Here is an 11241-nt window from a genome sequence, read left to right on the forward strand (position 1 = left end):
ACATACACCTCCCTCAGCCACTCTTTCATCATCTCCTCAATGAGGAGATGAGGAGTTCTGCATAAAGCACTTGCCTGTTCTTTTATACACAATCCACGCCCACACTTCCCCCTTCAACTTTCTCATTGTGGTCTCAAAAACGTCCGCAGTAACAACACACATAGGGAGCACAGCACTATAGGGCGCGCCGCACATTTTGAGGGAAAAAAAAGACGTTTATATGCGCCTTATAGTCGTGAAAATACGGTACCTTAATATAGGAAAAACATCAAACCTAAATGATGCTTTTTTAATTTGGGAAACTGGTAGAAGTAGCTTATTGTTTGTTGCAAAAGGCACTCAATGAACTCAAATAGTAACCAAAAAAACGTCATAAAACATTTTGTACACTACAAGTATTAGTTTAAAGTGAAATGTTTAGTGACACACAAAGTCCTGAAAGTGTAAATATATGTTTAATTACTGCAGCTTTCACTATGCCTTAAATGCAATGATGCCATATTGGACTTTGAGGTTGAGTGAAAAGCGTCTATCTTTCAAGCTATAAGAGGCCTTCCTGTTAGGTTTTTCAAATCGAACTTAGATACAAAAGCCAACTGTCAACTAGCCCCACAGGTGGCCCTGTCCAGGAAACAGGCTGACAAGCTTCCCATGTCAGAGTATGAAGAGAGCACAACCAGCTGGTCACAATCAGAGAAACAGGACTACACTGAAAAACTGGCCAAGCACCAACATCTATAAACAAAGGTGTTGATGGCAGCAGCACAGCTGATATTTCTCTCCAGGATGAAGTCACAGACAAACAGAAAAAACTACTATGAGAAAAAGCAGAGAAAGCATAAAGTTAGAGGTTAAACGTTAGAGATTCCAATTCAGCGTAGGATTTCAGCAGCTCGTAAATAAAGAAAAACTCTTGGCTGCTTCTCCAATTAAAGCTCTGCTTGCTTAACCTTAGTCATCTACTGCTGGTGGATTAAATGTCATGCAATCATTTTGAACATTGGCTTGAACTGCCTGATGGGATATTTAAAAGCTTAAGCTGCAGCAATGATCCATAACTCACTAGTCTGCTGTGATCATTTGTCTTAACAATGAAGTTTGTTTAATATTTTAATCAAACTTCTGAGGCCTTCACAGAATGGCTGTATTTGACTTTAAAAAAAAAAAAAATCTCCTAATTGGCTGACTGCTAAAAGCTGCAGGTTGCGCTGGATTTTATGTAGTGGTACTGAAACGATAAAAAAGTTCTAAGAGAGTGACTACTTTTGTAAAACAGTGTGTTAATATATTCTTCACACTTACAGAAACCATAGCACTGGCAGGTTGCATGCAGAAAATATAATGGGGTTTATGTTACCGACTTCCTGTCTTGTCCTATCAGGTTGTTTTTAACTTAAACACCTTTGGGGGTTTTTTATACCATATTTATACAGGGCACTGATTAGCAATGGCAGCAGAAAAAAAATATATGAGAGAACATGAAAATACAAATCAAACGTAAAAAGAGTTCATAGAGATTGAAAACAGGAGCAGCATTGTTGCTGCAAGAGCTGCCTACTTTGAAAGGCATTTTTTTTTTGTGAAAACAGAGAGGCCATTTGTTTAGGGGTATTTTCTGTAGCATAAATGTGTCTCCGATTTGCATGATCTTGAAAAGCACACAACTGCCCATGCTGAAATACACAAAGATTCAGGCTTTTTCTGCCAGCTGCTGTCTAATGCCTTTCAGACTGAGCTGAATCGATACTGTTGACCAGCAGCACTATCACAGTAGCCGGCAGAAAGCAGCACTGTCAGTTGTTTGGGGAGAAATGCAGCTACTAGGAGCAGCTGCTACTTTAACCTCATTTTTATACCAGATGCCTCCAAACCGTGTCCTGTTGGCTGTTTTCAGCTCTTAGAACGATGTAAGAATGAGAGATGATGCTAAATAGCTTTCTGAGAAGAAATCTTTACTAGTAAAAGTTATGCTTATACACAAAAGGTACCACAAAAATGTTTTTGTCTTTTATTAGCAGCAGCTTTTACATTTGAATTTAATAGTAAATAAGTATCTAGTAAACTTTATTCTAAAGCAATCTTGGGCACCTAATCTTGGCAAAAGAAAAATATAGCAAATGTTTTATTTATCTTCACCTGCAATGTTTTCTTGTTGGTGAGAAAATATTAAAATGTGTTCTTGTTTTTTTCTAGACCACAATGAAAGCAAACTATCATTGAAATATTTGAAAACATGTAGCTTTCTTTTATGAAAACAATAGACTAAAACCATTTTTTTTGTGTTGGCACCACCATGATGTCAAACTACCGTGTGTATTACATTAAAATGATAAATGTTAAGTCCTTTTTCAAAGCAGGTTATTGTCTAAGACAAAACACTAGATTTCTTTCCTCTACTTTTGATTTTTCTCTTTGGTTCTCTTTTTTCAAAGTAAAAAATATAAAAACCTCTCACCTCTAACTCAGAAGAGCTCCAGGGATCCAGCAGCAGAGACTTGACCTTGCTGATCTGAGCGATGTTTCTATGGAGGCCTGAGCAGCTGTGACACACAAACACCCCTAAGGTGTAGGATGCCCACTCTGGCTCTGCAGTTCAATAAAAAAAATAAAGATTATAAAAGAATATGTTCCTATTAATAAATAAATATGTGTATTTCACCGTCTCTATGAGGACAAGGCTCAGTGAAATCCTGGATCAGGTTACAACAAAGATTGTTTCTGAAAGCGCTGATTTCAAAGTAGATGATTGCTTATCACAATTGCATCAAGATGAACTGATATTATGATCAGTTTTAGCAAGACTGCTTTAAATTTAAACTAGAGCAAATATTTCAAAACAATTAAAACATTGATAAAATGCAAAGAAAGAATAGAAGAAGAATAGAGAATGCTTCTAGGTATTAGTCAGCCCTGCCATAAAAAATAAACACTTTATTCATATGAAGTGTTACTGGTCATTTTGCACTGGTCATTTTTTAGAGAATTAACTATTGAACTAAAATAACTAGTCTCTCTTGAGAATCATTTAAATGATCCTAGAATATTCATGTCATCATCAGATTTTCTAAGCTAAAATATTATAATGAAAGGATTTTATCTTCTGTATGTCAATGTGTACTGTAAGTGTTGCGTAACATTACTGTGCTTGTCTTGAGAAACCTAAAGTTTCAAAACTGCAATATTATAGTGGTTATAATCAGTTAAATGGGTACTTAATTTACATGATTAGAGGTAAAAGGAAAATAAAAAGTGAACTTGTGAAATTTAAATGAATTATGATCAAAAAGCTGTAAATTGAACTGTTTTTACACATAAAATACTTGCCAGTTACACTCAGACTACAGAGCCAAAAGTATTCCACTTAAATTTGTTTAGATATTTGTCATGCTCAAATTGCAAACCTAGATCTTTTCAAATATGATTTTAGATGATAAACCAATGCATAGAAGAAAAATATAATTGTGAAGATGAAAAAAAATATATTTGCAATTTTTAACAATGCAATAAATGTATTCGCTCCTACTACTTAATCAAGCCTAAACAAACTCAGTGTAATCAGGAGACTTCAAAAATCCTCAAACTCGCAAGCTGAGCCTCCTTACATCCAAATGTAGTTGAATTATAAATGTAGTTAATCTGTAAAGCTTGCAGATTTTCGTTAGAAATGAAAGAGCATAATGGTAACTAAGGGGTTGTTAATACAGAGGGGGGAGTGTTGGTCTCGTGGTTAGAGCAGTTCGCTTGTGCTCTGAGAAGTTTGCACTTATCGATCCCCACAGCCTCCACTCTGGGTTCCTGAGCAAGACCCTTAACCTCCCCCCACTCCGCAGGCGCCACACAATGGCAGCCCACTGCTCCACCAAGGGGATGGGTTAAATGCAGAGATAAATTTCACCAATGTGAGATCAAGGATTAGGACACAACCCTCAAACAATCATCCACACATGCAAATAGAAAAGCATAACAGAAAATCTGCAGAGGAGATTGCTGTTTTAGAGAAAAATCCATGGAAAACACATTGATGTAAAGTAAAAGAAAAAAGTAAAGAGGTATAGATCTTCTTGAAAGGCACTGACATTTCTCAATAGACATGCAATTTCAAAGTTAGGTTATATAGATTTTAAAAAGCTTATTCAGCCAAAATGAATAAAACAAATGTTGCAAAAGTGGGGCGTATGTGTAAACACCAGCGCAAAGAGGAAGAGAGTTTTTCTATTATTTTCCTTCACTCCGCTTGCATCACACCCAGGTAACTATCTCTATCCACTTCACAGATGTGAAATACATAGGAAAGATTATCAGAAAGCAACAATGCCTGTATGCTCATTACATTAACATTCAATGCACCAGCTGTGGTTAGAACAAACTATTCTTGCACAAAAGGTGTAACTGACTACAAACACACACACACACACAGAAAGGAAAACAGCGCTGCATTTCAGTATCTAATAATTACCTCATTGGTTTGAGGGTAAAACAAGAGCTGCTGTGGGGGTTATTTTCAAAAGGAAGGTTTACAGAAAAATGGGACAGTTGTAACTAAATTGCACTATCAAGTGAAAACCCTTAAACCATTACAAACAGAAACTGCCCCAAATGTGGTTAGAACATGCAGACAGACAAATCTAAAAGAGGAGCAATAGAGCAAGTTAATTCAGCTTTACTTCCTGTAAACCTGTAAAGAGTCAAGCGTTTGCAGAAAAAGTCATGCATGCACTCAGAAAGGCCTCACAATAGTGAGTGCACCCCTTAGATTTTTGTCATTTTTATCTTCGAGATTTTCAAGACAATGTTGAAGTAATGGCACTTTCTTAACCTAATGTGTGTACAGCTTGTACAATGGTGTTAACGTTCCTAGAGTGTCTAAATCTCTGTCACCAAAAGGGAATACAGCCCTAAGTTTTACGAAAATGTGTGAATGGGAAGCAGGTGTGTAAAATGTGTATCACCCTCACACTCTCTCATAATGGTCACTAGATGTTCAATATTACATGGCAAATAACTCTATGAGGGTCTGAAAAAAAAGAATCATTGCTCTAAAGATAGCTAAGCTTATAAAAAGAAAGCGAACACCCTGAGACAGATGTGCAGCTCCTACAGCGGGTTTGATAGGACAGCTTCTATACAGAACCGACCTCGCTATGGTCAACCAAAGAGGTAGAGTGCATGTGATAACCATCACGTCCAGAGGGTTTTTTGCTTTTTTTAACAGATGCGTGAGTGCTGCCAGTATTTCTGCAAAGGTTGAAGAGATAAGGGCAGGATTCCAGCGTAAATAAGACCCCAAACACACCTATATGGGTAGAAGTGCTGGACTGTCCAATCTCCAGACCTGAAAATTACTGAGAACTCTGCGACCTCCTTAAATGGATGCCGAACGAGTAAAAGATCTGTGCTCTAGTCATGGAGGATTGCAAGAAGATTCTAGTTGGAACCTGTAGAGCTATAGTGAACTTTATTCCCATGAGAGGAAATGCAGTTCTGAAAACTTTGAGCAAATTTGTACATTTCACTCGTGGGGGTGTGAACTTTTCCACCAGTGGTTTAGACACGGATGCTTATTTTGAGGGTATAGCAAATTCATGCTGTTAGACAAGCTAACAATATTATATTATTTTTTAAGTATAATATTTTCATTAATATCTTGAAAAATACATAATAAAATATAAATAAATGAGAAGAATGTACTTACTTTTGTGAAACTTGTAGGTCAAACTCCATTGAGCAATAGAGGAGACTTATCTCAATTCACAACTTTAATGTTTGACTCTATACTGAAAAAAATAATTTACTCAATCATATTTAGTCACTTTAACACAATTGTTTTATATCCTACCCTGCTAATGTGAAACAACTGTGTTAAAGTAACTAAATATGTTTAAGTTAATGCCAAAAACAGTTGCATTATTTTAGTATAGGAGGGAAACATACAGAAAACAAAAGCAGAATTCTTATAATAAAACTCTAATTACTATATATCTTTGGGAATATTTTGCAGCAGATCCAGCACATTTCTAAGCTGGGCTTGTTTGGGACTCTTATGTCCTAGACGAAGAAATTTGAGCAAGAAAACGATAGTAAATCAATAATAACCCTTAGAGAAAAGTAGTATACTCAAAGTGAATTCTATTAAGAATACTTAAGTATAAGTTTAGAATGAATACCGAACAATGTACTTTTAGTGTACTTGAAGTATTACTAAAGTAATTCTTCTTCCAACTAAATTGGGAGATATTTAAGTTTACTAAAGTATACTTAAAGTATACTTTAGTAAACAATAAAGTAAACAAAAGTACACGTGACTATACTATTGTTAAGTATATGAAATATAGTTTAAAATAAGTAAACTCTAAGTGCACTGCCTGATTTTAAGTATGAAATTAGTGCACTTTTAGTATACTTGAATAAACTACTTTTTGCTAAGGGAATGTCGATATTAATGCATGCAATATCACCAAAACAAACGACTGTTTGGAAATAGTAGAGTTTAGGTCAAATATCCATTTACAATCTAAATCTACTACTTTTTGTTGTATGGTGTTCTAAACAGCAAGTAAACTTTCCTTTGTTTCTGGGGAAAACAGACTAAAAACGATGACACTGAAAGATGTGAGTCAGAGCATCTCAAAAAAAGGGGCGCGCCGGTAAAGTTTCGAAATATACTCAAGAAAAAAATCCCCTGTGCAATAAATCATACCAGCAATCGGTTTTAAAGAGTGACTCCAAACTCACCTGGAACCCCGCAGTCGGCACAGTTTCCATTTCCAGGTTTCTTGAGGAGCGCTTTAATGCGCTCTCTGATCCTTTCCTGGTCTGAAGCCATCAGCGCTTCTCCACCTTCTCTGATTCCTTCTCACAGGCTTCAAGCGCTCCAGCTGGCATCCAAAGTTAAACTCTCTGCCCTCACGGAAGGAAAGGAAACCTCTAAGCTACCGGCGAGTCTGCTGTCATTTTTAGACGGCGGGAGTAAAAAACTTGGAGCATGCTCTGGTGTCTTGATGCTGTCAGACGCAAACTCTTCACCGCCTGTCTTGAAGTGCGACACCTAGCGGCAGCTTTGAGACATGGCGGTCTGCACAGGGAACACCCTTTCTAAGAAACATCTTGAGAAAACAGAAGTAGTGAAGTTATTCCCTAAGGACTTGCTCTTACATTCACAAGGTTAGTCATACAACCCGCAAGGGGCGGTTCCAGACAGGGGCCAACGGGGGCAAGTCGCACTGTAGCTCATGTCCTGGCCCCTGTTATGGCCCCTGTACTGAAGACATAATACTAAAAGAAATTCTAATGATGATATGTGCTGGAACAGACATGGTTTCTCATAGGTCCTTTGGACCTATTTCATTTTTATTTTTTATATTTTTTGTTTAAAATATTCTGTTTTACTAATTACTTAAAAACAATATGGCGATAGCGTCAGTGGTATTGAGATAGGATCCCAGTTTTCACCTGCTAAATGTTTTTTTTTTTTTTCAAAACAAAAAAAAATACAGCTGAATTTATCAGTTTTTCTTGAGTTCTAATTCTGATTTTATAGAAAACTGTAATTTTAACTTAAATCAAGTTAAGAATATGTAAAATTCCTAAATTATGAATGTATAATGATCTAATATTCCAAATAATAGCTTTTTTTGAGTTGGTTTTTTGCTATGCTAAGGGATTTTTATTTTAACGATAATTAAAATTTTTAAGCCACAAATAAAAATTTTCAGTTGGAAGTTTGAATTTTAATCAAACCTAATTGAATGGAAATTTCACTTCATGCAGCTCTCTTGATATATTTGAATCCTTGCCCTGGTTTATGTACTTCATGCTTTTTGGTGCCCCCATGAAAACACGGTGGCCCCACCCTGCCCCCCTGGAACATTTGGTCTAGAGCCGCCGCTGCAAACCGCAGTCAGCATTTGGGAACCAGTTAACTTTTTTTTTTTTAGAACACGCTTTTATTTATTTAGAAGAACTAGAAATGTCTGAGACACAGTCCTTATCAAAAGTATTCACACCCATTGAAGTTTTTTTTTTTTCACCTACTGTTCCATGAACAGCACAACTTTATTTTTAATTTAGAAACATTGCAGCTTCTGACCCACAGAACAGCACCAGATTGGACTCATTATGCATGATACTGGTGGAGTTTACAAAAATGTATACAAAATCAACCAAGCAATCTACTCCTCTATCATTACGGCTATCCTAACCTCCTCCATCATCCTCTGGTACGCTGGTGCCACCACCAAGGACAAGGGCAGACTGCAGCGTGTCATCCGGTCTGCAGAAAAGGTGATTGGCTGCCATCTTCCATCTCTCCAGGGTCTGCACGCCTCCAGGACTCTGAGGCATGCTGCAGGGAAGATTGTGGCTGATCCCTGGGACCTCAGCCACAAACTATTTCAGACACTTCCCTCTGGCAGGAGGCTGTGGTCCATCAGGACCAAAACCTCACGCCACAAGAACAGTCTCTTCCCAACCCCTACCAGCCTTATCAACAAGGCCCCCATGACAATGACACTGCCTCTCCCCCGTTCAGGACCTAGAAGCCACACCAACGTACCATCTCCAGACCCTCTGCATAACATTAACGCAGAATACTGTGTATATAGTATACAGCTATGTACTGTACAGTATATTGCATAGAATATATTGTATGTTTATATCATATAGAGCTATGTATATACATTTTTTCTGCATCATCAAAACCAAGTCAAATTCCTTGTAAGTGCAAACCTACTTGGCAATAAACTTGATTCTGATAAACCATGGGTGTAATAGTATAAAAAACAACTAGTTTAGTAGGATTTGTCTATTTCTGAATTGTTTTTTATATTAAAAACGCACATAAATATGGTTTACTATGAGAATTTTACCATCTTTATTACCCCATCGTGGGTCCTGACTCCAACCTTGGAAATCCTGCTCTTCAGAGAATTTACCTTATATGTGATAAACCAAAAAAAAAAAAAAAAATTATAATTAAGTGTAAGGAAAAAGGTACAAGATTTTGCATTTGATTAAAAAAAAAATAATAATAGATTGTGGAATATTCTAAGACCTGTAAACGTTTTCATCTGAGCTATTCCAGTCAGCTGTATATTTAGAGGAGCTCTTCAGGAAATCTGCAGATTTTCTTCAGGACTGTTTTTAACTTTGTCCATTTTTCTGTCAACTGAGCAGGTTCCCTGTTGCTTATGAGGAAATGCAGTATTCAGGGTGATTTCCAGTCTTGGTTCCTCTGATTTATAGCTTTGTGTATAGTAAAGTTATCTTATCTCGCCAGTGGACTTTTTCTTGCATTTTAACTTAGCTGTTGGCAAACAACCTTTTTTGGCTTTCTTTTTGCCATTAAGAAATACTCATGGGAGTGGTAGGAAAAATATAAGCAACAGGCTAAGAGAGGAGAGCATTTCCTCCTCTGGGATCACTCTGAAGGAGCCACAAAAATCTGTCTTAGCTATAAGAAGACAATCCTGCAGACATGTATCCATCATATGTTGGTATGTCATGTACAATGTAAAAAAAAAAATGGGTAAAGTTTGTAAAAAAAAAAAAAAAAAAAGTGAGTGATTTATAATTAGCTAAATATCCATAAAATTAGATGTTGTTAGAAAGTTTGAGTTTAAATTTAAAAATATGTGTAGATCTTTATTTTTGGTGAGAATGGAGAAATATACTTTTTTTCCCAATACTTAACACCTATCACTACTTAAAAAAAAGAAAAGAAAAAAGTAGAAACTATTAACTTTACATTGTCTTCAGTTCTGAGACCTGCCTTCCTGTATTTATTACATTCAAACAAGTGATTTTTTAATAAATATAACTTTTGGAAAAATGTTGACTACCCACTGTGCTCCATTGATATAAGTTCATATATTGGTTTGCTTTCAGTCTCGTTCAGAGTTCTGCATTACAACACCCAATAGAGATGAGGGGGTCTAAATATATAATTACAGATTTAGTTGCTTATCAGATCAAGATCACAATAACTTCTACAGAACTCTTGTAAGTTGACCTTAGAAAAAAATATAGCAGAGATGGTGAGAGATAAAAAAAAAATTCAAGTATATACGCAATTATGGTGAAGTAAACATGTCTTGTAGTTAAATGCTTGCTCATGTTCAATTTTAAGCATTAAAAATGCAGAAGGTTTAGACACACGGACACTGACGGAGCAATAAAAGTTAACCACAGAGGGTTGATTATCTACAGCTTCTAAATAATTTTAGAAATTAATAAAGTCATATCTAGTGGGTGTCGATCTGAGAAGTTCAAGAAAAATAGCTATTCAGAATATTGAATGTTATGCATTTTTATTTTTCACAATGTCTAAAAACTCAATCAATACAAGGTAAAAAGACGTCACATTTCAAACAAAATGTTGGCAGATGGCTGTGGAGACAACATAAAAAGGGAGCCAACTTTCCAAGAATATTCTTAGCCAAAAATATGACAAAAAGACAAAAAAAGCACCCCGACTTTTACAAAGCAGACTTAGAGCTACAACAAGGATGATTTCCTTCCCACTGAAGTCATCAAAAAAGTAAAAGTTTTAGGCGATCTGATGTCAGAATCTATGAAACCATGTGATATCTGAATGCGAAAGCTGTTTATCTGGAAGAGTTGGAGCTGGAGCGAGAGCGGTGGCGCCTACGACCGGGAGATCTGGAGCGAGAGCGGCGGCGTACAGGGGACCGCCTTCTTGGAGAGCGGGACCTGCAATGGACAAAAATAAACACGAGCAGCCATTAGGGTCGACAGCAGTAAAAGACTGATTTATCTAGAACACTAATAGAGACGGTACCTTCTCCTCATGCGTGGTGGGCTGCGACGCCACATTGGTGGTGGTGGGGGCATTCTCCGAGGAGGAGGAGACAATCTACGGGGTGGCAGACGAACCCGCTGAGTCAGCACAGCAGCTGCACTGATTTCCTGTCCATCAATCTGACCTGAACATACAAGGCCGAAGACGGTTAACAGTGAACACAGAGACCCAGAGGAAACTGTAGGCAATGAAATGAACACCAACCTCCATCCATGTGTTTCAGGGCCTTTGCTGCCTCCTCAGCAGTCTCAAACTCCACATAAGCGTAGCCTTTGGACAGGTGTTGGTGAAGCCTATCCATGGGCATGTCAATCATCTTTATTTTACCATAAGTAGAAAAGATCTCCTGGATATGGTCCTGTTAAACCAACAAGCACTGTAGTCAATGAACTTGAAATCTATTTGATTGTGTACATATGACTATA

General features: G+C 37.0%; 2 protein-coding genes across 2 annotated transcripts in view; both read right to left on the reverse strand.

The window, feature by feature from the left end:
• The window catches only part of LOC107083140 (arf-GAP with dual PH domain-containing protein 1-like), an 18789-nt gene extending 11753 nt beyond the window's left edge, over positions 1–7036 (reverse strand). The window contains exons 1-2 of the mRNA XM_015372138.1: positions 6733–7036; positions 2456–2586 (exon numbers count right to left, since the gene is read on the reverse strand). Coding sequence (XP_015227624.1) covers positions 2456–2586; positions 6733–6823 — 222 coding nt within the window. The 5' untranslated portion in view covers positions 6824–7036. The remainder of the gene's footprint in view (positions 1–2455; positions 2587–6732) is intronic.
• Positions 7037–10287: 3251 nt separating this feature from the next.
• rnps1 (RNA binding protein S1, serine-rich domain) overlaps positions 10288–11241 on the reverse strand; it is a 5485-nt gene continuing 4531 nt past the window's right edge. Inside the window, exons 5-7 of the mRNA XM_015372131.1 lie at positions 11021–11174; positions 10796–10940; positions 10288–10707 (exon numbers count right to left, since the gene is read on the reverse strand). Of these exons, the coding sequence (XP_015227617.1) occupies positions 10602–10707; positions 10796–10940; positions 11021–11174 (405 nt within the window). The 3' untranslated portion in view covers positions 10288–10601. The remainder of the gene's footprint in view (positions 10708–10795; positions 10941–11020; positions 11175–11241) is intronic.

This window comes from Cyprinodon variegatus, unplaced genomic scaffold, assembly GCF_000732505.1.
Source record: "Cyprinodon variegatus isolate N-32 unplaced genomic scaffold, C_variegatus-1.0 Scaffold69, whole genome shotgun sequence".
Lineage (NCBI taxonomy): Eukaryota > Metazoa > Chordata > Actinopteri > Cyprinodontiformes > Cyprinodontidae > Cyprinodon > Cyprinodon variegatus.